Source organism: Sylvia atricapilla, chromosome W (genome assembly GCF_009819655.1).
Source record: "Sylvia atricapilla isolate bSylAtr1 chromosome W, bSylAtr1.pri, whole genome shotgun sequence".
Taxonomy (NCBI): Eukaryota; Metazoa; Chordata; class Aves; order Passeriformes; family Sylviidae; genus Sylvia; species Sylvia atricapilla.
The window spans coordinates 19,664,615-19,692,594 of NC_089173.1; the positions used below are offsets into that span (position 1 = coordinate 19,664,615).

A 27,980-nucleotide genomic window follows, 5' to 3' on the forward strand; every position below is an offset into this window, starting at 1 on the left:
TGATGGAGGAAGGAATGTTAGAGGGATAGTGCTGGTCAGCAGCAGCCAAAATGCCGATGTGTTCTCAACACCCTTCCAGCTACCAATGCAAAGCAGAGCACTGTGAGGGCTGCTATGGAAAAATGAACTCTATCTCAGTTAGACCCAATACACTGAGATATAGGACCAAAGAGGGAGAAGCATAAACAGTCTAGAAGGTTGCTGGAAAACACTGATGACAACTTTCTGACACAAGGGGTGGAGAACCCAACAAGCTGCTTAACCCTATACTAATAAACAATAAAGGCCTTGGCTACAGTGACCATGAGATTATGGAGTTCAGTATCAAGCAAGGAGGAAGAGGGCGAATGTATGATCGCAACCATGGACTTCAGGAAAGCTGACTTAGGCCTCCTCAACGATCTTCTTGGAAGAATCCCATGGGAATGGGCCCTGCAGGGAAGAGGAGTCCAAGAACACTGGTCAATATTCAAGCACTACTTCTTCCAGGCTCAAGAACAATGCCTCATGATCAGCAAGAAGTCAGGCAAAAGGGGCAAGAGACTTGCGTGGATGAATAAAGAACTCCTGTCACTACTCGAGCATAAGAGGAAACACACAGGAGATAGAAGCAGGGTCAGGCCACTTGGAATGAATATAGAGAGGTTGTCAGAGTAAGTAGAAAGGAGATGAAATGAGGAAGGCCATGGCCTATCTGGAATTAAATCTGGCCAAGGATGTTAAGGACAACAATAAGGGCTCCTTCAAATACAACAACAGCAAAAGGAAAACTAAGGATAATGTGGGCTCATTACTAAATCCAGGGGGGACCCTTGTGACAGAGGACGCAGAGAAGGCAGAGTTACTGAATGCTGCCTTTGTATCAGTCTGCACTGACAAGACAAGCCCTCAGGGATCTCTGACCCAGGAGAGCAGGGTAAAGGAATGGTGGCAGGAAGACATTCACAGAATCACAGAATCACAGAATGTGTATGTTGGAAGAGACCTTCAAGATCATCGAGTCCAACCCAGCCCTAACACCTCAACTAAACCATGGCATCGAGTGCCACATCCAGTCTTTTTTTAAACATGTCCAGGGATGGTGACTACACCACCTCCCCGGGCAGACTATTCCAGTATTTAATCACTCTTTCTGTGAAAAACTTCTTCCTAATATCCAACCTATATTTCCCTTGACGCAGCCTGAGACTATGTCCTCTCGTTCTATCAGTTGCTGCCTGGAGAAAGAGACCAACCCCCACCTGACTACAACCACCCTTCAGGAAGTTATAGAGTGATAAGGCCACCTCTGAGTGTCCTTTTCTCCAGGCTAAACAACCCCAGCTCCCTCAGTCATTCTTCATATGGCTTGTTTTCCAAGTCCTTCACCAGCTTTGTTGCCCTCCTCTGGACGCATTCAGGCATCTCAACGTCCTTCCTAAACTGAGGGGCCCAGAACTGGACACAGTACTCGAGGTGCAAAGAGTGCTCCTGTCCAAACCATGGGCTGCCAGCTTATCCAGGAGTATGCTGTGGGAGACAGTGTCAAAGGCGTTGCTGAAGTCCAAATAGACAACATCCACAGCCCTTCCTGCATCCACCAGGTGGGTCACCTGGTCATAAAAGGAGATCAGGTTGGTCAAACATGACCTACCTCTCCTAAACCCATGCTGGCTGGGCTTGAGACCCTGGCCAACCTGTAGGTGCTGCATGATGACACTCAGTATAAACTGTTCCATTATCTTGCCAGGTACTGAGGTCAGACTGACTGGTCTATAATTACTGGGATCCTCCTTCCTACCCTTTTTGTGAATGGCTGTCACATTGGCCGGTTCCCAATCGTCCAGAACCTCACCAGTGAGCCATGACTGATTGTAAATGATGCAGAGTGGCTTTGCAAGCTCATCTGCCAGCTCCCTCATCACCCTGGGGTGGATTCCATCTGGGCCCATAGTTTTATGAGTATACAAGGATCTCAGCAGTTCTCTGACTGCCTCCTCTTGGATAATGGTGGAGCCATTCTGTTCCCTGACACTGTCCACCAACCCAGTATGACAATTATCCTGAGGACAAGCCATCTTCCCACTGAAAACTGAGGCAAAGAAGGCATTAAGCACTTCTGCCTTCTCCTCATCTGCAGTTACTAAGTTCCCTCCCTTATCCAATAGAGAGCAAAGGTTGGCCTTACCTTTCCTTTTACCATTAATATATTTGTAGAAACATTTTTTATTATCCTTTACAGAAGTTGCCATTTTAAGTTCAAACTGAGCTTTGGCCTCCCTAATTTTTTTCCTGACAGAAACTGATGCACAGGAAGTTCCACCTGAATATGAGGAAGAAGTTCTTTACTGTGCATGTGACTGTGCACAGGAACAGATTGCCCCGAGAGGTTGTGGAGTCTTCCTCACTAGAGATATTCAGGAACCATCTGGACACAATCCTGTGCCATGTGCTCTGGGATGATCCTGCTTGAGCAGGGAGGCTGGTCTAGATGACATCACTGGTGGTCCCTTCCAACCTTATCCATTTTGTGATATCTCTTAATTGCTGGAACTCCTGGGTCAGTTTATCAGACAGTTTTTTCACAGCTGATATGAGGGAGGAAGAAATACTGTCTTCATACTCCTGGAGATGGTGAACCACTTCATCCACTGTTAGTGGTGTGTTGTCTTTCCAGATTAATGTTGTTAATGGGTTGTCATGCACCATTGTTGTGCTCTGTACACATGTCCACTTCATGGGTTGTAGTCATAGGACTTTGTCTGGATCTTTGTGTAATTACACATTGTCCAGGTCATAATAAATCATCTCTCACATGGCTAATTCCCTCAGGTGTAAGATACCTTTCTCAATTGCAGTCTAGTTGCCTGGGAGACATGGAATATCTTCCTTCTAGAGATACCTTTCCATCACACTTGATAGGAGTTGCCTCCAGAGACTGAGGGCTTGTGTCATTTTTTCCATTGCTTTGTCAATGCCTGCTTCCTTAGCAAATGATCCCAGCTGCTTGACTTCCTTACCCTCTATTTCCAAACTGCTAGTTCTGTTATCCCAGCATCAGAACAGCCAGGCAGTAATAATACACTCGCCTGGATGACAGCTGAAATCTTTTCATGTCTCCTGCAGCTCATTTAAGGATAGAGCTTGAATGGTGGTTACCACTTGTTCTTCCTCTTACTCCTGTTCCTGTGAATGGCACTTGTGATGGTCCTGCTGCTTCATCCTCTTCGCCCTCCCTCCTTCTCCTCCTTTACTAAACTCTTTTATGAGCTGACCTCTGTACATTTCTTCTGTGTAGGGGCAACTGATACCGGCACATGTTGGTTCTCTGGTTCAGCTGCAAGGCCTGTCACAGGGGTTGGAGTAGTTGCACGGCCTATTGTCCTGTTGTCAGATCCAGAGTCCTTCTTGTCTCCCTGAGAGCAGTGAGTGGTTAGCAGGGCTCGGTAGGCCTGGGCCAGGGCCCAGCATATTGCAGGGATTTGTGTCTCTCTAGAATTGCCAGGGTGACTGTCTTGGTTTGAAAGACAGGTGTCTGCCAAGGAAGGTGGGAGCTTCCCTTGGAATGGAAAATATGACTCCCTTCCCTCCAAATTATTATAACTTTGAAATTACAGGGCTTTCAGGCAAAGATATGGGAAAAGGAATAACAGTTCTTTACTAGACTATATATACCAAGGCAAACAAACAACAACAACAACAGCAGCAACAACAAATAAAAAAAAGAAACCAAATAGCAGCCTTCTTTCAGCTGTCAGGCACTTTCCCCTTTGGTGTAGTTATAGTCACAGCTGGCAGGGATGCTTTTGGCTCCCAGTGGGGCAGGGCAGGTGCGATGATTCCCCCACAGCTGCAGAGGGCATTGTGGCTTGAGCTCAGCCTCCTCTCTCAACACTGTAATGATGGGTGAGCCAGCAAGAAGAGAAAGAAAAGGGGCTTCCTTTACAAACCCACAGAAGCAGCCAGTCCTGGTGCGCCTCTGAGTGGCAAGATGGGCTTTAGCAGGAACCTCAGAGCAGCAGGCTGGAATGGCAGAGGCAAGCAGACCCTGGAGGTGGCAAACAAAATGTAGCAGAAACTGCAGCTGTAGCAGGAACCACAGGGAGTCGGGAAGACACGGGGTATCAGGTTAAAGTGTTACCAAAATATCAGAAAATCTTATAGCAGTAGTTATGCTAAGGCTTCTTGGCTAGCATTAGGGCACTAGGCCTTGGGAAGGTAGCCTGGGAATATGCTGGGTCTGTGGAAACAATAATCAAAGGGATTAGCAAAGCATGAAGAACATGCTGAAAGGGAAAACCGTCTTAAAGATAAAGTTTGAAATATTACTAGGAGGGGGTCTAGTGACGGGGGAAGGTAAATTTTGGTAATTAACCTATAGTTTTAAATAAGACAAGCATGTAGAATTTATTACTTTAGAAGCCTGTTACCTAGTAGCTGAACGTCATTGCTTTATCAAAAATTTTTCTGTTTGTAATCTTTGTAAAAAGGTATAAAAACCTGAGTCTTGATGAGGGTCTTTGGGAATCCTGATTTGGGACGTTGGTCCCCAGGTCCCCGGCCCCCGAATAAAGCACGACATAAACTGACTCCTTGTTAGTTTGTGTTTTAACTTCGTTCCGGGCAACAGTTTTCTGGCGACCGCGGCAGGACTCCGAAGGCTGCTGGGGCGGTTCGCGAGCTGATCAACTCCACGCCGGCACCAGGTGATTTCTGGGGAGACATCAACCCGTGCCCGACCCCGCGCCTGACGGACGACTGTGAGGTAAGCCCGACAAGTGCTTTATGTTATAAATTGGGCCAGGAGACCTGCTCCTTTGAAAAGCCTTTATTAGTCAGCTCTTTCAAGGGGGAACTCGAGGGGTCGCCTGCGCCGCCGCTGCTCCTGTCGCCGCCCTCGCTCCTGTCGCCGCTGAGGATCAGGTGTCAGGCGAATCTGCTGCTCTCCCCGCAGCAGAGTCGGGGGTTCCGGTCTCGCGGGAATTCCCGGCAACCCAACTGGGCTCGTGTGGTCTAGGGGCGTCACTTCTTCCCAGTCCCTTTGTGGTCGTGGCGAGGCGGCAGAAGCAGAATTCAGTCTTTAGGTAGCTGAGGGTCTTCTCGGTGTTGTAGTGCCTCCCTTTTTACCTGGATTTGGTGCTGGGTCGCGGCTTTTGGGTCCGTTTGCCGGCAACTGTACTTCGGTTTTGGAGCGGTGCACCATGGAAGTCCTTGGATTTTCCTATTAGGCGGGGCCGGCAGTTCGAGGAGCCGGCAGGGAACGGCGACAGCCTAGTCCCGACGGAAGGGGGGGGGGGACCCCGGGGTTTTAGAGGGGGTATACAACTTGGAATAAGATGTTTGAGGGTACAAACTTTGGTACAAACAGCTTAACAGACCGGTTTACAACTGGCATAATATTTGAAACAGTACAACTTTTTAACAAATGACAGACTGTGTAAGAAAATGGGAATCTCTTACATTTTATTCATATCAGTCCCCCCTCTATTTCTTTGATCGGGCCTTTGCCCGCATCAATTGGCAGTTTTGATTCATGGGAGTATATCTTTTTTAATTTCTGGTATTGGTTATATATTCTTTTGGCTTTATTCAGTTCTTCAGTTTGGGGTTCTAGTTTTATTTCAGTAGGTTTGGGGCTTGCTTGAATGGTTGCAGTTCGAATTAAACAGGGGAATATGCAGGGAAGGAGTAGAAAGCTGGCAAGGATGCTTATTACAATAAATAAGTCAATAGGTAAGTTTTTATTAAGGGGTTCATCAATTTCATTCAGTGGCTTTTCTTTTATTAAATTTGCAACTCCCTTTGGATTGTCTAATTTTTTTTTTTTTTTTGGTAAAACAATTCTCTTATAGGGCACTCTCTCGTTAGGTGCTGCATAAACGTTGCAGCAATTTTTGCCATCCAATATTGTTTTTTATTTTTTACTTGGGTTATATTAAAACACGTGGGACTCACATGAGTGTGAACTCTTATAAGGGACTGCAGATTCTCTTCATCATAGATGAGATGGTAGCCCCTAGAGCATGTTCCTTTGGCATGTTTGCTTATTAATGGGACTATAATTAGTCCTCCCAAGAGTCCAGTATGAACCATTATCTCGATCTCACCTGGTCTTGCCTCTTGGGTTAGGGAAGTGGGATAGTCATTCTTAGAGCATGCTCCTTCGGTGGGTTTGCTCATCAATAGGACTATAATTAGTCCTCCCAAGAGTCCAGTATGAACCATTATCTCGATCTCACCTGGTCTTGCCTCTTGGGTTGGGAAGTTATTTAGCTGGCCTTATGGAGTTTCTTTCAGTGTGCCCCCACTTGTTCAGTTTTTGATTAGGCTTTCTGTGGTGTGCCCTATAAGAGATCTGTAATGATATTATTATCACAACCTTTTTAAAACAGCTTAACACTTAGAACAACTTACAGAGAACATTTTTAAATGACAGTTTTTGATAACAACTTGGAAAGATTTTGAACAACGGGTTTTTTTTTTTTTGTTTTGTTTTTTTTTTGGTTTTTTTTTTGTTTGTTTGTTTCTAATTGGGCTTTGGTTGTCTTTTGAAGGTTATTTTAAGTGTGTCTGGGTCTATTTGGAGGGAGTCTTTGCTGGGGTATCAGAGTCACTGGGAAGTGGCAATGGTCTTTTTATTCGGGATAGTTGTGTATGGTGAAGCCCCTATGTCTGACCTTGGTCGAACTCAGATTTTCAAGAGTGCTAGGGGCAAACATTTTAGCCAATTCATTCCAGTTTTTGTTATTAATTTAGTTAATACATTTTTGAAGGTTTTATTTATTCTCTCAATTCTTCTTGAGCTTTGAGGATGCCAGGGTGTATGTAACTGCCATTTCATTTTTAAGGCTTTAACAATATCATGCAGGACTTGTGCTACAAAGTGGGGGCCTCTGTCTGAAACGATGTTATTTATCAGTCTATATCGGGGGATGATGTGTTCTAGTAGTATCTTTATTACTACTTGTGCTGTTTCCCTTTTTGTAGGGAAGGCTTTCACCCAATGCGTTAAGTGATCAACTATAACTAAAAGATGCTTATGTCCTTGTATTGGAGGCATTTCTGTGAAGTCTATTTGTATGCTTTGAAAGGGTCTTAATGCTATTTGTCTTCCTCCTGGTGTGGGCTTTTTTATTACTTTTTGATTTACTTTTTGACAAATTAGGCATCCTTCAGTAACTGCTTTGGCCAGGTTATAGATTCTAACACATAGGTGTTCTCTCAGGAAATGATCACACAACCTTTGGGTGCCCCAGTGTGTTAGGCTGTGGATTTCTGCCAGCATTTTTCGAGCTATTGCTTTATTTAGGAATTTTCTTCCATCTGGGGTCAGCCATTCCCCCCGCTTCCCTTGGTGTAAACCTAACTTTTTTATTTCTCTTAATTCATTTTCATCATATATGGGTTCACTAACTTTGTTAGCTGGTACATCATTTAAAGTAAGAATTTTTATTGGTTCTCCCAGCCTTTGAGCTGCTAGTTTGGCTGCTTGATCAGCTACTTGGTTGCCCTTTCCTTCAAATGTGTACTTTTTTTGATGTCCCTTGACATGTACAATTGCTATTTCTTGGGGCTTCATAAGAGATTCTAATACAAATTTAATTAATTCTTTATGTATCAGATTTTTCCCCTTTGAATTTAGGTAGCCTCTTTCTTCCCAGATTTTTCCAAATGTGTGTACTATTCCAAATGCATATCTTGAGTCTGTGTAGATTGTACCTTGGTCTTGTTCTAATAAATCTAATCCCCTCTTGAGGGCATAGACTTCACAACACTGGGCAGACCAATGGGGGGGCAGTTTTTCTTTTTCTATAACTTTTAAATTGTCCTTTTCTGTACCTTCGACTATTGCATAGCCTGATATTCTCTTTTCCTCTGTCATCCTAGATGATCCATCAATAAATAGCACCCTCCCACATGGTAGAGGTGTATCTTCAAGATCTTCCCTTACTTTTGTTTGTAAATCTATGATTTCCAGGCAATTGTGCTCTAAGTTTGGTGTGGGTTCCCCTGAGAGGATCTGGGCAGGATTTAGACTTTTTGATGTGATTAGCTCCAAATCACTGGTGCCGGTTAAAATCACTTCATATTTTAAAATTCTAGAGTCAGTCAGCCATTGTTGAGCCCTTTGGATCAACACTGTCCTGAGATCATGGGGTGTGTGTGCAATGATTTTTCCCTGCAGTGTCAGTTTTTGTGCTTCTTCTACAAGAACAGCTGTGGCTGCTACAGCCTGGAGGCAAGCCAGCCACCCTCTTGCAACTGGATCCAAAGGTTTGGAAAGATATGCGACAGGCTTTTTGTGTCCTCCCCATTCTTGGGTTAATACTCCATAAGCTATTCCCCCTCCAGAGTTAATGAATAGGTCAAACTTTTTCTTAAGGTCTGGGAGACTCAGGACAGGGGCTGAAGACAATTTTGTCTTTAGGTCTTTCAATTGTTCTTCATCCTTATCTGTCCATTTTACAGGTTCAGGTGGGACTAACTTTTTATAGAGAAATTTAACACTTTGGGAATATTTTTCTATCCATAGCTTGCAATAACCAAATAGTTCTAATAATTTTCTTATATCTCTTTTTGTGGTTGGAGCTGGGATTGAGAGTATACCTGAGATTCTCTCAGGGCTTAATTTCTTACACCCTTCCCCGATGAGGTGTCTGAGGCATGTGACCTGTGATTCTACAAACTGTAATTTGTTCTTTGACACTTTGAGGCCTTTTTCCTTTAGAAAATTTAGGAGATTAATACTGTTTTTTTTCACTTCATCTTTCTCTCTCTCCAATATTAGGAGGTCATCTACATACTGCAGGATTTGTACATTATTTTTAGGGATAAACTGCCTTAGTAACTCTTCTAGGGCTTGCCCGAAAAGGTTTGGGCTTTCAGGGAACCCTTGAGGAAGACGAGTCCATCTTAGTTGCTGCTTTCTCTTACTTTCAGGGCACTCCCATTCGAAAGCAAACCAATCTCGGCTTCCTTCTGCCAAAGGACAGGCCCAAAAAGCATCTTTTAAATCTACTACAGTAAACCAGGAATGTTCTTTAGGGATCCTGCTCAGGAGTGTGTAGGGGTTTTGTACCACCAGGTGCCTGGTAATTGTTTTTTTGTTTACTTCTCTTAGGTCTTGCACTAATCTAAACTTATTTTCTGCTTTTTTTACAGCCAGAATAGGGGTGTTGTGGGGTGACGTACAAGGTTCTAATATTCTTTCTGTGAGTAGATGGGTTATAACTGGGGTTAGTCCTTTTTTCCCTTCCAGAGAAATAGGATATTGCCTGACCCTTATAGGAGGCGTATTTTCTTGCATTTTTATTTCTATAGGTGGGATATCTAAATATCCATATTTTCCCTCCTCGGCCCAGACTTCTGGCTTGACTTCTCCTAAGTCTCTAACAGTCAGCCTCATGATTTGTAGCACCATTCTTCCTTTTCTAGGAAGAATCCTTACTCCTAACTGAACTTGCAGGTCCTTTCCCAGCAGGCTACTGTCTACTTTGGGTAGATATATCGAATTAGTGACACATCTTTTGGAATTTTCTTTAATTTCTACATTTTTTATAACTGAAGCCTCGAAAGGCTCCCCTTCTGCTCCTAGGACTCCACATGTCTTTCTTTTAATCGCAATTTTAGCTGGAAGTTGGTTAATACATGATTTATCTGCACCAGTATTCACTAAAAACTCAAACTCTTCATGTTGGGGACCTACTTCAAAATTTACTATGGGCCCTTCTTGATGTTTCATGGGGTCCCCTAACGCATAGAGCCCATGACACCCCCAATCCTCCTTGACCTCCTTCCTCAATAATTTTTCTAATGCCTCTTGTTCCCTCATGACAGTCTCATTAAATGACATTTTTTTGCAATGTTTCTTAAAGTGTCCTATTTCTCCACAATAATAACAGGCTCGGGTCTCTCCTGGTCTCTGAAGAGTATCCCAAGGTGGTGGGTTCCTTTCTCTTACCTTTCCTGGTAAAGATTTTGTGTTTCTTTTACTCTTAGTATCCTTTCTGAGATCCTTTACACTTTCCCTGGCCACGGCTACCATAATCCTGGTTTTTGCCTTTGTTTTTTCTTTTTCTCTCTTAAGGTATACTCTTAGGGCTTCCCTTAATAATTCATTTATTTCTCGGTCTTGCCAGTCTTTCATCTTTTCAAGTTTTTTTTTGATATCTGGCCAGGATTTTGTGACAAATTGTAACTTTAATAATATCTGTCCCTCTGGGCTATCTGGATCCAAATTAGAATATTGCTGGAAATTCCATCTGAGCCTGCTCAGCCAGGCTGCTGGGGTTTCATCTTTCTCTTGCATCCTGTTAAAAGCTAATTTGGTGTTGCTACTCTGAGGAACTGATTCTTTAATACCTCTTATCATTAGGTTTCTATAATCTTCCATATTTCTCCTCTCTTCTCCTCTGTTTGGGTCCCACCCTGGGTCAGCTATTGGCAACTTCTGGTCACCGGGTGGGCCCATTCGGTTTTCTCTTTCCCAGATGCGCATCCCTGCTGCCCTAACCAGCCGAACCTCGTCTGGATTGAATAGTATATTTAAGATGGAGTTTAGTTCTCCCCATGTATAAATATTTGGGCCCAAAAACTGGTCAATCTGGTTGGCAATTCTCACTGGGTTTTCAACTAGATTCCCCAGCTCTTTCTTAAAACTTCTGACTTCTGACGCTGTTAAAGGTGTATTGACAAATCCTATTCCTCCAACTGCCCCACCCAATGGGACCTCCTTAGGGGAAAGAGTTTGGTTTTTGACCTGGTGTTACTGTAAGGGTAACTTTCTGGGTTTTTTATTGCCTGACAGGATGCATTGTTAGGTGCCAGACCTAACTCCCAGCTGTGAGGGGGTGCAGGGATTGTGGATGGTGAAGGAGAGGAGGTTAGACCAGTGTTAGGGAATGGCAGAGGGTAAGAGGGGTTATAAATTGGAGGGGGGTAAGCTGGGGAAGGAACAGGGATTACAGTTTGGGAAGGTATGATTTTTAGGTGAGGTTGGAGGATTACTTCGGGATAAACTGTAGGAGGAGGCAAATGTTCTAAGGGGTCCCAATTATGGCTAGCTTCTTTTTGGTTCTTCTGCTTTTCATTCCCTTGTTTCCCTTGCTGTAACTTACATATTTTTGTTGTTTTATTTTTGACTACTTGTTTTTGCCAACAGATAGCATAGGGTATCTGTTCAATACTTGAATCTCCTCGAGATTTCAAGTATTGAGTTAATTGTGAACACATCCAGGGGTCTCTAGTTCCACACCATGGCCATTTTGCAGGTAAATTTAGGTTAGGCCAAGCTTCTATGCAATAATGGATCATCTTGATTCTGTCTAAGCTTTTAGTGGCCTCATCAACCTCCCATAGTTCTAACATTTGTCCTATTGGACTGTCTGGTGGAATATTTCTTATCTTTTTCTCTCTCTTCTTCTCAACTGGCTCCACTCTACTTATGTATGCCCCCATTTTCACTGGGTTTCAAATAAAAACTACAGTGCTCTTACCCTGACAGAAACTTTACTTCAGGGCAATACAAAGCAAAATTATCTGACTTTGTTTTAACTAAACTTCTTTAAGGTGCCCCTACACACACATAAGTTTAAAGGCGGGCAGCCCAAATTTTAACTCTCACTCCCTTTTTGAACACTCGTAAGTAGCCCCAGGGACCCTCTCCTAGGGTCTGGGCACTACCCCTGCCAGTGCTCGGAATGCCCCACAGGTAGCCTGGTGACCCGCTCTTAGGGCCTCAGCCACTACCCCTACCTAAAAGTCCCTCACACTCTGGGACTCCCCTAACTCTTACTCCTCTGCACCCGGACAGCGTACCTCTTCTCTGGGTACCCCCGACCAATGCAGACTCTTTTGTCCCAGCACCCCGACAGCTACCCCAGCCAGTCTCCAAAGCACCCCAAAAGCAGCTTATCTTTGCTACCCCAGCCGGTACTCAGACGCTCTGGGCCGTAGCCTCAGCCAGTGTGGTGCGTGCTTTACACTGCTCGAGCCCTGTTGCACGCTTGAAATTGGCCCAAGCCTTTTCTGTCACCCACTGCTTTGACGTGCCACTCACTCTCTCCTCCGCACGTCCGGAGGGGGGCGCCTATGCCCCTAGAGACGCCTCAGTCACTCTCAGTTCACTCGCTTCCTGCTTTGGGGGGTCCGAGCTGCCGGCCCCCCCCCATTCACTCCACATTCGCTCGTCTCCACTCCCGCCACCGGTTATTCTTACCGATGCTGCTCAGTGGCGTCCCGCGAGGCTGGCGAGCGTTGTCCTCTGGTCCGGGATGTCCAGCTGTCCAGGAGGTCCGAGGTCGGGCTGCGCCTTCCCGTCCTGGTCCTCTTCTGGGCGTGGCTTAGATCCCGGCGAGCCCCCAAATTGTTATAAACTGGGCCAGGAGACCTGCTCCTTTGAAAAGCCTTTATTAGTCAGCTCTTTAAAGGGGGAACTCGAGGGGTCGCCTGCGCCGTCGCTGCTCCTGTCGCCGCCCTCGCTCCTGTCGCCGCTGAGGATCAGGTGTCAGGCGAATCTGCTGCTCTCCCCGCAGCAGAGTCGGGGGTTCCGGTCTCGCGGGAATTCCCGGCAACCCAACTGGGCTCGTGTGGTCTAGGGGCGTCACTTCTTCCCAGTCCCTTTGTGGTCGTGGCGAGGCGGCAGAAGCAGAATTCAGTCTTTAGGTAGCTGAGGGTCTTCTCGGTGTTGTAGTGCCTCCCTTTTTACCTGGATTTGGTGCTGGGTCGCGGCTTTTGGGTCCGTTTGCCGGCAACTGTACTTCGGTTTTGGAGCGGTGCACCATGGAAGTCCTTGGATTTTCCTATTAGGCGGGGCCGGCAGTTCGAGGAGCCGGCAGGGAACGGCGACAGCCTAGCCCGACGGAAGGGGGGGGGGGGACCCCGGGGTTTTAGAGGGGGTATACAACTTGGAATAAGATGTTTGAGGGTACAAACTTTGGTACAAACAGCTTAACAGACCGGTTTACAACTGGCATAATATTTGAAACAGTACAACTTTTTAACAAATGACAGACTGTGTAAGAAAATGGGAATCTCTTACATTTTATTCATATCACTTTATTCCTCTAATAAGGGTGTCGCCCTATAAGACGGGAGAGTAATTCCCGCAGGGCTGGGTAAAAAAAAGACGTCTGTGGTTGTGGTAAAAGCCTAGGCGCTGGCCGTAAGACACGGCAAGGAAGCTGTGCAGGACCAGCACTTGCCGCTCGTAGTGACGAGAAAAGGCAAGAATTGGTGGAATTGGTGGAATAATCAAGTTGTGTGAGTGAGATAATAAAATTGTGAGTGAGTGTTTGTTGATTAAGTGTGTCATGATGCCCTTTAAAAACTTCAAAGCATTGGCGTCCGTAGGTATGGAGATCCCCGATGATTCTCCGCTTGGATGCTTACTGAAAAATTGGAAAGTGGGTAATTTTGGGCAAGAACTGTGCAAAAAGAAATTAATGGACTATTGTAATCATGTTTGGCCACAATATGAGACTGGGGGAATGCAATGGCCCCGGAATGGTACTTTGAATTCTGATATTATTACTCCTTTGATGCACTTTTTGCGGAATAATGAGAAATGGGATGAGATACCGTATTTGGATTTGTTTTATTATTTGCAAGGAAAGCCGGAGTGGCAGAAAGAGTGTGGTTTGTTGGTGTTGAACGTTACTGCAGATGACAAATGTTTAGGTTGTAAAAGCAGGGAAAATTGTAAGTGCTGTTCTATCACATTCAAAGAACCTGAGGAGGATGTTTCAATGCTGGTAGCACCCAGTGCTCCTCCTCTGAAATCTTCAGACGAGGGAGATTCAGAGGAAGAGGATGGTAGAGAGAAAATGAGGGAAAAGGAAAAGCCTAGAACTCCTTTATCGGAAAGGACCAGGAGAGGTCGGGTAGGAGGGAAAGGGGGGAGGATGGTACAACCCTCTTTGATGGCTCCTTTGCGAGAAGCGGTAGGACCGCAGGGGGACAGGATAATGGTAAAAGTGCCCTTTTCCCCAAATGATTTAATGATTTGGAAACAATCAGCTGGTTCGTATCGCGAGGACCCGGATCGGGTTGCACGAGTGGTAAAAATGGTTATAAAGACTCAAAACCCTGACTAGAATGATTTGCAGGTATTGTTAGATACAGTTATGGACTCCACTGAGAAAGAAATGGTATTTAGAGTAATGTCTGAAAAGGCTCGGGAAATGCTACGATTGCGAGTAGCAGATGGCACTTTAAATGATTTAGTGCCCAGGGAGGATCCGGAGTGGGATCCCAATTCGATCGGAGGATACCAGAGGTTGAAGGCTTACCAGGAATTATTGATTGAAGGGGTACGGGCGGGGATCCCGAAAACATTAAATTGGTCAAAGTTGTATTCAGTGTGGCAGGAAAAAAACGAGTCCCCATCGGCTTTCCTGGAACGGTTGAAAGAGGTTGCTAGGCGATTTACTAATTTAGAAGTAGAGGAGGAATCAGGGAAGTTACAGCTGGCATTGATATTCTTAGGACAGTCACAGGAGGATATAAGGAAGAAATTACAAAAGTTGGAAGGGGAAGAAACTCGGAATTTGGAGAAATTGTTGGAAGTGGCGTGGAAGGTGTATAATAATCGTGAAAAGGAAACTGCTAAAAGACAGCAAGCTAGCATGTTGGCTGTGTTGCAGCAAGCTGCTGAAGGAACTTTCCGAGGGAGAGGAAGAGGCCGTGGTAGGGGCAGAAGAGGAATGGGTATGGTGGCAAATGGTGGGAGAGGGGGATTTGGAATGGCAGGGCAGACTGGGGGACGATCGAGACTGGGATTTGACCAGTGTGCCCTATGCAAAAATCGAGGACATTGGAAGAATGAATGCCCCCTTAATGGAGGTATGGGAGATAACGGGGTGGTGTCCATGGGGAGTCCGGGCCAACTGAGTGACGGGAGTCCTTTCCAAAGAGGACCGCAAGGTGTCGCTCAAGCCTTTATGATGGGAAGCTATCAGAACCAAAGCTGACTAGACCGAGATTTAAAGGTAATTTTAGAAATAGAGGGGGAACCACTGGAATTTCGGGTAGATACGGGAGCCACATACTCAGCTATAAACACACAAGTCGGGCCATTAAGTGATTCTAAAATCCAAGTGGTTGGGGTAACAGGTCAAATAGAAGAACGACCATTTTTGCGACCTGTGGACATTAAATTTGGGGGGAAAGAATTTGACCACCAGTTTTTGTATATGCCCAATAGCCCTGAATCTTTATTAGGAAGGGACTTGCTGTCTGTGTTGCAAGCAAAAATAACATTTGAAAAAGGAAGGGCGAAATTAGAAATACCAGAAGAAAACATATCTAAATTGTTTTTGGTTAGGGAAGTGGAGTCAGTAGAAGTCCCCAAAGAAATAGAGTTGGCTGTGGTCCCCTGGGTATGGGAAACAGGTATTCTGGGAAAATCTAAGGCTGCACAACCAGTAGTAGTGGAATTAAAAGAAGGAGCCAGCCCGGTAAGAATAAAGCAATATCCTTTAAAATTGGAAGCAAAGAAAGGAGTGGCCCCGATGATATCCCAATTCCTGACCATAGGTATTTTGCAGGAATGTGAATCTGAGTTTAATACTCCCATTTTCCCAGTAAGAAAACCAAATGGTAAGTATAGGTTAGTCCAGGATCTAAGGGCCATTAATAATATCACTAAGGACATTCATCCAGTGGTGGCTAATCCTTATACCTTGTTAACATCTGTGTCAGAAAAATTTCAGTGGTTCTCAGTAATTGATTTAAAGGACGCGTTCTTCTGCATCCCTTTAGCATTTCAAAGCAGGAAATATTTTGCTTTCGAGTGGGAAGACCCAGAGACAGGGAGGAAGAAACAACTCACTTGGTGTCGTCTGCCTCAAGGATTCAAAAACTCACCTACAATATTTGGGAATCAATTGGCTCGGGAATTAGAAGAATGGAAGACAACACAGGTAAAGGAGTCACCTTTCTCATTTGTGATTTTGCAATATGTAGATGATATTTTTCTCGCTACTGCAGATAAGGAGATTTGTTTGAAGTTGACCATCGATCTGCTGAACATGCTAGGTCAGGCTGGATACCGGGTGTCCAAAGAAAAAGCGCAACTGGTAAGATCACAAGTTATCTACTTAGGATGTGAAATTTCTCAAGGAGTGCGTAAGTTGGGGGTCAATCGAATTCAGACTATCTGTGCTATCCCGACCCCACAAAATCATCAAGAATTGAGGTCATTCTTGGGAATGGTGGGGTGGTGCAGGTTGTGGATCCCTGATTTTGGATTAAAGGCCAAACCTCTCTACGAGGCTGTGAAAAATCCCGAACTGAAATGGGGCAAGATTGAGGAAAAAGCATTCCAGTCCCTCAAACAGGCACTGAGAGAAGCTCCGGCACTGGGATTGCCTGACCTCAATAAAGATTTTCAACTCTATGTGACCGAGAGGCAGAATTTGGCATTAGGAGTGCTCACCCAAAAATTAGGGATCATGGAAACGCCCGGTAGGATACTTTTCCAAACAACTTGACTCAGTGCTGGATGGCCAGGATGCTTGAGAGCAGTGGCCGCAACAGTACTATTGATACAAGAAGCCAGGAAATTAACTCTTGGAAGAAAAATGGAGGTATACGTTCCCCATATGGTGTTGACTGTTTTAGAACAAAAAGGGGGGCATTGGTTATCCTCAAGCCGGATGTTACAATACCAGGCATTGCTGAGAGAGTAGGATGATATTGAATTAAAATCGACTAATCATCTTAACCCAGCAGAATTCTTAAGAGCAGAAGAGGAAACTGGAGAACTGGCACATGACTGTGTGGAAGTCATTGAAGCAAGTATATGCCAGCCGAAAGGACTTAAAAGATGAGCCCTTGGAGAATCCCGATTGGGAACTGTTCACGGACGGATCAAGCTTTGTAGAGAATGGAACCAGGTATGCTGGGTATGCGGTGGTCACCTTGCAACAAGTGATAGAGGCTAAAGTTTTGCCTCCTGGGACCTCGGCCCAGAAGGCTGAAGTCTGGGCCCTAACACGTGCTCTCATATTAAGTCAAGGGAAGAGGGTAAACATATGGACAGATTCTAAATACGCCTTTGGGGTGGTACATGTACATGGTGCCCTTTGGAAAGAGAGGGGCCTGCTGAATTCCCAAGGATCATTAATTAAACACCGGGAAGAAGTAAAAGCTCTTTTAGAAGCTATTCATAAGCCACAGGCTGTTGCGGTGATGCATGTGAGAGGACACCGAAACGAGGAAGGGAAAGCATTCCAAGGGAACCGGTTGGCAGACTGGATGGCCAAGCAGGCAGCCCGAGAGGTATGGACTCAGTTGGTATTACTGCCCACACGAACCAATCCAGCCACACCGTTTATGGATCAACGACCCCTCTACTCGCCAGATGATGAAAAATTGGCAGCATTTGTTCAAGCTCGGAAAAATTTAAGAGGATGGTATGTAACTTCTACTGGACAGGTGGTACTGCCTCAGAGGATCATGAAAACAGTTTTGGAAATAGAACATAATAAATGCCATTGGGGAGCAGAGGCGCTGACAAAATTCTTGAAAAATGAGATAATCTCTAACCAGATGCTAACAATGGCTAAAAGGATCAATGCTATGTGCCCTTTGTGTATTAAGAACAATCCGGTGGTAAGAAAACAGGTGCAGATGGGTAAAATACAAATTGGACCACAGCCTGGAGACTATTGGCAAGTAGACTTTTCTGAGTTACCTAAAGCACAGGGGTATAAATATTTGTTGGTTTATGTGTGTACCTTTTCGGGATGGCCAGAAGCTTTCCCTTGCAGAACAAATCAGGCTAAAGAAGTAGTTAAAACGTTATTGTGAGAAATAATCCCTAGATTTGGGGTGCCATTAGGGCTATCATGAGACAGGGGTCCTCATTTTGTGGCAGGAATTGTGCAGGAGATAGCTAGGATGTTGGGAATCATGTGGAACTTACATACTCCATGGAGGCCTCAATCGAGTGGACAGGTAGAGAGGATGAATCAGACACTAAAAGGGCAGATCAAGAAAATATGCCAGGAAGCCAAAATCCAGTGGCCACAAGCTTTACCACTGGCCCTACTAAGAATAAGAATCAAACCGAGGGAGAAAGTTGGTGTAAGCCCATACGAGATTCTGTATGGCAAACCTTACCATGCATCCACCTATCAGGGAAACCCTCATTTGGTAGGAGATCAAGTGTTGATGAACTATGTGCTGTCACTAAACAAAACTCTTACAGCCATCCGAGGAGCTCTGCAGTGGAACCGCCCATCGCCGTTGGAAAATCCTGTTCACGACATTGTTCCCGGAGATCAGGTGTATGTGAAGAATTGGAACGCTGAGCCATTAAAAGAAACATGGGACAGTCCTCACCAGGTGATAATGACAACTTACACCGCAGTGAAGGTCGAAGGGATCGACAGTTGGATACACTATACCCGTGTAAAGAAGGCCCCGTCGAAATGGGAGGTGCAACCACTATCTGCTACCCGAATGGTGTTCAGAGCAAAACACTGATAACTGTGTTTTTGTATATTGCAAATCTGTCAAATGCTTTTGTGGTAGTGGATGTTCCTGAGCCTTTAGTGGTAATACCTGAAAATGCTACTCTGAAATCAACGTGTCTATTTTCTGACAATCAGGGAGATGGATTCACTGACATAATTGCCGGATGGAGACGATCAGGAAAGGTAATAAAGGACGGAGTCACAAAATTTTGGGACGAGAATCAGCAAAGAGAAAATACTACCCTTCAAATACCTGGCATTCAGAGACATCAAGGTGGTCAATTTGCTTGTATCGTTTGGATAAGAAACAGTTTTGCATATGGGGATTTTGAAGTAAAGGTTTTGGCTGAGGATGAGGCAGCGGTCGGAGATTATCCAATATCAGTAATACCCGTAAGTACCCGAGTAGATATATGGGATGGCCCTCCGTTGCGGATAAGCTGTATGTTCAGGTTAGAAAAGATTTGTAGGTGGAAGATACAGGTCAAATAGTAGAAACAGAATCAAACACAAGGATAGGAAAGTCAAACAAAAGAGACAAGCTGGTGGTTGGAAGGAATGACAGGAGAGGGATGGTTGAATATCACTAATCCTCGAATAGGGGAGACAGAAGAACAATATTTGTGTGTAGTGTCCTGTGAGACTAATGGAAATTATGGGTTAAGGAAAGTGGAAGCCAGACCACATACAAATGTAGGGATACGCCCTCAACATAGTGTCTATAAAGCTGTCAGAGGGAGAGATGTCATTCTCAGTTGTAACTTGGAATCGGGAAGAAAGTTTTCGGATTACGGATGGTGGTTCAAGAGAAATTTGGTTTCTGGGGAAAAATACAAACTACAGGAAAGACCGGAGTTGTTGACTCTGACTATCAAGGATGTGCGGGGGGGGTAGATGAAGGAAATTACATTTGTTGGATAGCCCATGATGAATGGTGGGGGATGGGGACAATAACCGTGTCTATCTGGGAGACGGAGACAAAAGTGACTAAACAAACACCAGAAATTGACCATTTAGTCAGAAGTGCTGATCAGGAAAATTTGGTGGTAGGACTCATAAGGGATTTTGGTCAAATTCAGAATGTAACAACCATTACGGCTTGTCTACCTTTACCACACGTTGCTGGAGATCCTATACCATGGGGAGTAATCCCTGTGACGAATATGCCAACCATGGTAAAGAACGGGACCCGGGAATGTAGGAATGAATTACACAATCGAACTAAAACGGTAGAACGGCTGACGGTGGTTCGGAAACAGTGGTCAACTCCAGGACAACGTGCAGATTGTAAAGCACTTCCAAATTCGATTTTTACAAAGATAGGTAGATTTAAGGACGTGGGATGGTGTGAATATGATGAGATCCGGAAAACTGATCAATCTATTGTAGAGCATTATTATGAAATGGTATGTCAAGAAAATAAAGTTCAGTGGGAAAATTGGCAGGCCATTTGGGGACCAAGCTTACTGGAGACATATAGTTACTTAGGGGACATAGGATGATGTATAGAATGGAAAGGTTTGAAAAATCAAACTCATGGGAGGGTCGTAAGGGGAGACTCGGCTCATCGGAAAGGGAAGGAGCAATTAGGGAATTGGAACTGCACACAAGTGTTTACATGTGATAGTCCAGAACACCAAATCGGGTTAGTACCGGTGTTAATATTATTGAAATGGGGATGTGAATGTCGAGGATATAACCATACTATTAAAGGAACCTTAAAAGGGACAAATCAATTGGATTGCAAAAATATAATGGTTAGGAGCCCAGGGAATTTAGTTTGGATTATGGGACATGGACAATGGACTACTCACATGCCCATAGATGGTCCTGTCACTCAGATAACCTTAGGGGTACCTACTTGATGTCCATTTTGGAGACAGTCAGAATTAACAAGTGAGGAAATGAAATGACGGACCCGACGAGAAACCGGAGATGAGTTAGGTCCTGAGGATGAGTGGCATGAACCATCAGGAGGAGTAAAATTCAGGTGGGTATTAGAATCTTTGTTTGCCCAAATTTCAACTTATCGTAATAGGGAAATGTTATATAAGTTAATGGGACAAACCGAAAGATTGGCTGCAGTCACAAAAAAAGGATTCAAGGATTTTAATTTGCAGTTACAGGCAACCACGAGGATGACAGTAAAGAATCGTATGGCATTGGATATGATATTACTCAAGGAACATGGGGTGTGTGGGTATTTGAAGGGTAAGGATGACCATTGCTGTATACACATCCCAAATGTGACTACCGAAGTAGAGAGGGATATTAGCCAATTAGACCAAATTGAATCAAAAGTCCAGGAGGTAGAAAAGGAGGCAGAACATAATTGGGTTGGAGCTTTATTTAGCTCATTTGGAATCCAGATCTCTGTTTGGATCTCTTCAGTGATACAATATATGATCATGATTGTAATAATCATTATTGTAGTAGTAATCTCATACAAGTGCCTTCTGGGAATGATTATCCAGGAAAGAACTCATACCCAAAAGATCATGAAAGCAGTAACCCGAAGTGAAGTAATGGCTCCAACTTCTAGAAGAACTGCTCCCCTGCCGTATGTTGAAACCACATCTTGAAGAATTGAGCATCCTTGCAAAGAAGATTTTTGAAGAATGCTCAAAAGGGGGGAAATGTTACCAAAATATCAGAAAATCGTATAGCAGTAGTTATGCTAAGGCTTCTTGGCTAGCATTAGGGCACTAGGCCTTGGGAAGGTAGCCTGGGAATATGCTGGGTCTGTGGAAACAATAATCAAAGGGATTAGCAAAGCATGAAGAACATGCTGAAAGGGAAAACCGTCTTAAAGTTTGAAATATTACTAGGAGGGGGTCTAGTGACGGGGGAAGGTAAATTTTGGTAATTAACCTATAGTTTTAAATAAGACAAGCATGTAGAATTTATTACTTTAGAAGCCTGTTACCTAGTAGCTGAACGTCATTGCTTTATCAAAAATTTTTCTGTTTGTAATCTTTGTAAAAAGGTATAAAAACCTGAGTCTTGATGAGGATCTTTGGGAATCCTGATTTGGGACGTTGGTCCCCAGGTCCCCGGCCCCCGAATAAAGCACGACATAAACTGACTCCTTGTTAGTTTGTGTTTTAACTTCGTTCCGGGCAACAAAAGTGTAGTGAAAAACCCAAAGTAGTGGCAGAAGACAGCGGAGCTGAGCAGCGGCAGCTGAGCTCCTGAAAGCAGCCAGGAGAGGCTCCCTTGGAGGGAGGAGGGGCTCTGGGTCCTGGGTTTTCCCCTGGGGCACTCGAGTAGATGATGAGGGTCCTTTTCCAGTGAGGTCAGGTGTTAATATGGTCCCAATTCAATCACCATTTAATCGAACTGCTACCAATGCCAAATCAACAGTGTGTCAAGTTGTATTCTGACTCTGTCAGTGTTTTTGTAATATTGCATTGATTTTCATTTTCCTATTAAATTGTATTTCTGACTTGGGATCTCCCACTAGTTTGCTTTCAAACTAGTACACTCACCCACGGTATGACAAGCAGTGGGAGGACAAAGGCTCCACAGTGGTAGCCAATCTTCTGGGCAGCAACTGTCCAGCATTAAACCCCACTTGTCTCCACTCCAGTCCCTGAGAGAGAGAGAAAAACTGAGCCCAGCCCCTCACCCCCCAGCCAAAATCTCAGTATCTCTGCCCTTCCCAGGAGAAAACCCCTCAGCTAAGAGAGTAGCCAACGTCCCCGCTTTGGCCATTTCTTTTGTCTCTTAAGTACCTGTCGTTATCATCTCCTAGGTAACAAATGGGACAAAATTCCCTGAAAGAAAGAAAAAGAGAAGGAAAAATCCTAACCCTCAACAGTGACAGATGTGTTTTCCAAATTTTTACTAGTTTTTTTTTTGGATTCTGCACTTGTTCAGGGCAGGGGCAGGTGACATTATAGTGAGGGTCTGCTACAGGCCACCCAACCAGGAAGACCAAACTGATAAGACCCTCTACAGACAGGTGGAAGTGGCTTCAAGTTCCCAAGCCCTGGTCCTCATGAGAGGGAGTGACTTTTACCACCCCAGTATCTGCTGGAAGGACAATACCACAGCAGGGTACAAGCAATCCAAGAGTTTACAGACATATGTTGATGACAACTTCCTTCTCCAAGTGATAGAGGAGCCAACAAGGGGAAGTGCTATGTTGGACCTTGTTCTTGCCAACAAGAAGGGACTGGTGGGTAATGTGAAGCTCGAGGGCAGCCTGGGCTGCAGTGACCATGAATAGATGGAGTTCGAGAACCTTAGAGCAGCAGCAAGGAGGATGCACAACAAGCTCACTGCTCTGGATTTCAGGAGAGCAGACTTTGGTCTCATCAGGGATACGCTTGGTAGAGTCTCATGGGATAAAGCCCTGGAAGGGAGGTCCAAGAGAACTGGTTGATGTTCAAGGATCACCTCCTCTAAGCTCAAGAGCAATGCATCCTAATGAAGAGGGAATCAAGCAAAAATGCCAGGAGGCTTGCTGTTGCTGTTTCTTTTCTGCAAAGGCGGTGGCCTGGTCTAGGAATGACAGCACGGCGCCCACATGCTTGTGTGTCGCTCGGGCATAGTAACACGCTTACACCAATGTGGTGGACGGTTACAAGCATTTATTATCTCAAACATGCAGTTTAAATACTCTAGGGTTCTTCACTACATCAGAGGGGTCTTGCCACACTTCCTGAGTTAGTAGGGAGAATGGAAAAGTACTAGCACGTTGTTAGTAGGTTACATTCTGGGGGTGATAGCTTATCTTGGGGGGTTGGAGTGTTCTCTGCTCTTTCCGTTACAACCGATATCTTCTGAGCGCCTGTCCCTATCCAACCACAGCTTGCATGGATGAAGAAGGAACTGATGGACAAACTTAAACACAAAAGAGAATTCTACAGAGGATGGAAGCAGGGACATGTAGCCTGGGAGGAATTTAGATTGTCTGAGCAGCTAGGAATGTGGTTAGGAAATCTAAAGCACTATAAGAAGTAAATCTGCCCAAGAACCTCAAAGGTAACAAGAGGCTTCTATAGGTATGTGATTGTATTGGGTTTGCATGGCAAATCTTTGGTAGCGGAAGGACTTGCTTGAGAAGCTTTCTCCATGTTTGGCAGAGCCAATGCTTGGCAGCTCCAAAGACAGATGTACTGCTGATCAAGTCTAGGCTAAGCAGAAATGGTGGTAACTCATCTGTGATAACATATTTATAAATAAAGAAAAAGTTACTGCACAGTTGTAATTGTAGCCAGAGAAGAGCGGGATGAGAACATGTGAGAGGAACAACTCTGCAGACATCAAGGTGAGTGGAGAAGGAGGGGGAGGAGGTGCCCAAGGTGCCAGAGCTGAGATTCTCCTGAAGCCTGTGGTGAAGACCATGGTGAAGCAGCTGTGCCCCTGCAGCCCATGGAGATACATGGGGATGCAGAGATGCATCTGCAGCCTGCAGAAGAGACCCACACCGGAGCAGGTGGATGCCTGAGAGGACACTGTGACCCCGTGGGATATCATCTCTAATTAGAGTCTGTTTTTCCCATTATGATATTCGAGGTGTGATCTCTCCTGGTCCTTAACTCATTAAATCTTTGTTCTATTTTCTTTCCCCTGTCCAACTGTGGAGAGGAGTGAAAAAGAGGCTTTGGTGAGTACCTGGCATCCAGCTAAGGTAAACCCACTACAGTTGGCAATAAAAGAAAGACTTGGCTGGATGGTTGCACTCAAAGACTTGCTGTCAAGGGCCCAATGTCCAAGTGGAGACCAGTGATGAGTGGTGTTCCTCAGAGGTTGGTATTGCAACTGGTGCTGTTTAACATCTTTCTTGGTAACATGGACAGTGGGATTGATTGCACCCTCAGCAAGTTTGTTGATGACACCATGCTGTGTAGTGCAGTTGTCATGCTTCGGGGAAGGGATTCCATCCAGAAGGACCTTGACAGACTTTAGAGGTGGGTCTGTGCAAACCTCAGAGTTCAACAAGGCCAATTGCAAGATCCTGCACCTGGGTGAAGGCAATTCCAAGCACAAATATAGGCTGGGCAAAGAATTAATTGAGTGTAGCCCTGGGGAGAAGGACTTTTAAGATGTTGGTGGATGAGAAGCTCAACATATCTCAGCATTTTTTCTGGCAGCCCAGAAGGCTAAGTGTACCCTGGGCTGCATGAAAAGCAGCATGACCAGCAAGCAGGTCAAGGGGGGTGATTCTTCCTGTCTACTCTGCTCTTGTGAGATCCCCACGTGGAGTACTGTAATCAGCTCTGGAGTCCACAACATAGGAAGGATGTGGACCCGATGGACCGAGTCCAGAGGAGGACTTGAAGATAATCAAGGGACTGGAGCATTTTTCCTATGAACACAGGCTGAGGGAGTTTGGGCTGTTCAACCTGGGAAGAGAAGGCTCCAGGGAGACCTTGTAGCAGCCTTCCAGTACCTAAAAGGGGCTGGAGAGGGTCTGTTTGCAAAGGCATGTAGTGATAGGACAAGGGGTAATGGCTTTAAACTGAAGGAGGGTACATTTAGATTGGATAATCGGAAGAAATTCTTCCCTGTGAGGGTGGTGAGGTACTGAAACATTGCCCAGAGAAGTTGTGGCTGCCTTATCTCTGGAAGTGTTCTGGACCAGGCTGGACAGGGCTCTGAGCAGCCTGATCTAGTGGATGGTGTCCCTGCCCATGGCACAGGGGGGATGGGGTGGGGGTAGGAACTAGATGATCTTTAAAGTCCCTTCCAACCCAAACCATTCTGTGATTCTGTATACTGAACATGACATTCTATGGTATGGAATATCCCTTTGGCCAGTTCAGATCAGCTGTTCTAGGCATGGTCCTTCACAGATTGTTATGTACTTCTGCACTGGCAGAGCATGAGACACTAAAAAGTCCTTGACTCAGGGTAAGCACCACTTAGCAACAACTAAAACAAGTGTGTTATCAACAATTTTCTCATACTGAATCTAAAGCAGCACTGTACTAGCTACTAAGAAAAACTGAACTCTATCCCAGCTGAAACCAGGGGGGACAGTGTGACGGGCACAGTTCCTGTGGCAGATATTTTTGGTTTGGTGGTTGGAGGGTAAAGGAGCAGGTGATGCTGGTGGTGTCATGGCTGCAGCCGGTCTGTAGCTGCAAAGATTAATTTGCGTGTAACAGACCCCCAAACTCAACCAGCCTAGAAGTAAACAAGTCCCTGGTGAGCAATGATGGGATGGATTTGAACCCAAACAGGGAACCCCAGTCAATCCTTTTCAACCCTGTATGCAGACATATCATTGGCCAGAGAGCTGGGCAGTGCTGAGACCCCAAGCAATCAGCTGTTCTAGCTTGGGAGTTTTGAACCCCCTATAAAAGAGGGCTCTGAACAATAAACTGGGCTGTTTGTTGCCGACCCTCGGTGAGTCCTGTCATGTGTGTCTCCAACCAATGACCGTAATGTAATATGTGGTGACCCCAATGTGATTGACGTAGCCATTTTTGCGTGCAAGAGCGGGACAGACAGACAATGGTGAACAGAGCCTAACCAGAAGCGGAAAGGTGAAAAATCAAAAGGTGAGCAAAGCCTTCTGCAGTAAAAAACCACTCAAATCCGGATTCCTTTATAAATATCCCTGAAAATAGAAGAAAACCACTGCCAAAGACATGGATGGGTGTATCTTGGTGGAAGAACACCCAGCTGTGAAGGTATGGACTCGTTTTCTTCAGGAATGGGGGATAAATTATAAGGAGCAGGCTTTATTAGCCTTGCTAACCTGGGCTAAGAACCATGGGTCGGACACAACCAAAGAGGAAGTACTTGATATAAATACTTGGGTGCAGAATGGCAGACTTATAATTAAAGCAGCTTCTAAAGGCAACGAAAGTGCCATTAAGGTTCTACAGCCCTGGAAACTTATTTTGGACTTGTTGAGGCAGTTAGATGTGAAGATGCATGGTGAGAACTGGGTGCCAGATGAGGCAGCAGGAGGCGTACGCACCCTGCCAAGGGCCTGGAGGATAGCTGCCAGATGAAATGGCCACCCTGCGCTATCGCACTGTGGTAAACAGGCACCCTGCGCCAGTGCTGTGCCTTTGCTGAGCTGGATTGTGCAACCTTGCCCCATGTCAGGGCCTCAGCAAGCGGCAGAGCTGGGGGGGATGGACAAACTGTGGCAGGCAGCAGCATGCTGGATTGTGCAACCCTGCCGTGTGGTGGGGCCCCAGTGGACAGCGGAGCCGGGGGAAGCAGCCGAATCGCAGCGGGTGGAAGAGTCCTGCCATGAGACAGAGCCCCTCATGGCAGTGTGCTGAACTGTGCAACCCCATCACGTGGCAGGGCCCCAGAAAGAGGCAGAGCCATGGGGGCATGGAGGAGTTCTGCTGAGCAGCTAAACCCAAGCCACCCCGCGCTGCTGTACCAGACTGCCCCGTGGTTGCCCCAAGTTGCTGTGCCATGCCAAACCGCACTGCCATGTTGGGCAGGTGCCTGGGGGCTGCGCCACAGTGCCTTGCGGCCCCTGGGACAGCCACCCACTGCCCACACTCTCTGCGCCCACGCAGTTACCTGAGCAGCCCGTGCTGGGACCGCACATGCCCCTCATTGCCACAGAAACCCTCGGGCTGCCTCTGCCTGAAGCTGACTGGCTTGGCTGCAAAACTGCACCTACAATCCTGCCTCCCTTGAACATGCCCATTTGCTGCTGCAATTTGTGACTAGGGCCCGAGGATATGTCACTACAGATGCCCGGATGCCAAAGCTACGTCACAACTGGAAATACACCAGAATCAGGAAATACCAATGCCACAGTGCCGGACCCTGGTCCCAGTCCCGGCCCCGCTTCTGCAGCCACTGTGACCCCACCGAGCCAGCAAACAAGGCTCAAACAGCCCCAAGGAAGCATATCACTGATGGATACACGAGACCCCCACAGAGGAAACCAGAGTCACCGCCCTACTACTAGCCCCAGAAAGGAAACCCTTGCAACACTGCCAGCATCAGCTCCAGCTCCATCGATGTTCCAATTGGATGCCATCCTCACTCACAACCCGGTGAACTTTTGGAAAGAGGTAAAGCAAATGGCGGTTGCAAGTGGGGCTATAGAGGGGGCTGAGTGAATTTCTGTGCCTATGTCTTCGCCATCATCAGAGAACTGTCCACAGTGGGGTGGGACAATTGCAGCATTCCCAGTTCAGTGAGATAATGTGAGTGGCCCTGACAAACACGTCCCTTTCAATTGTCAAGTCCTCTCCAAACTATGCCAATTAGCTGCTAAACATGGGCTAGGATCGCCTACAGTTGCAAATATGCTTCGATCTATAACTGCCAGTGAATTAACCCCCTTTGACACAAAGCAAATCGCAAAATTCATTTGCACTCCAGTGCAATGTATGATGTTTGATGCTGCCTGTAGCAATTTAGCAGAAGAATGGGGACTTCTAAACTCAGAAGCCTCACAGTAAGACCCATACTTTGGGGCAGGGGTTTCTCAATTAATGGGACTGCCTCCCACAGAAAGTCCACAGATGCAGGCCCGCCTAAACCTCTCAATACTAGCCCAAGTAAAAGACTTAGGAATGCAAG

At 45.6% G+C, this 27,980-nt stretch overlaps 1 protein-coding gene across 1 annotated transcript; it reads left to right on the forward strand.

Moving 5' to 3' along the window:
* The first annotated feature begins 685 nt into the window (after positions 1-685).
* Positions 686-27,360, forward strand: LOC136373433 (uncharacterized). The gene is given in 9 exon segments (XM_066338332.1): positions 686-916; positions 4,610-4,744; positions 13,915-13,919; positions 14,622-14,820; positions 14,967-16,424; positions 16,426-16,474; positions 16,477-16,766; positions 16,768-17,393; positions 27,117-27,360. Coding segments are annotated over 9 exon segments (3,237 nt in total).
* The last annotated feature ends 620 nt before the right edge of the window (positions 27,361-27,980 follow it).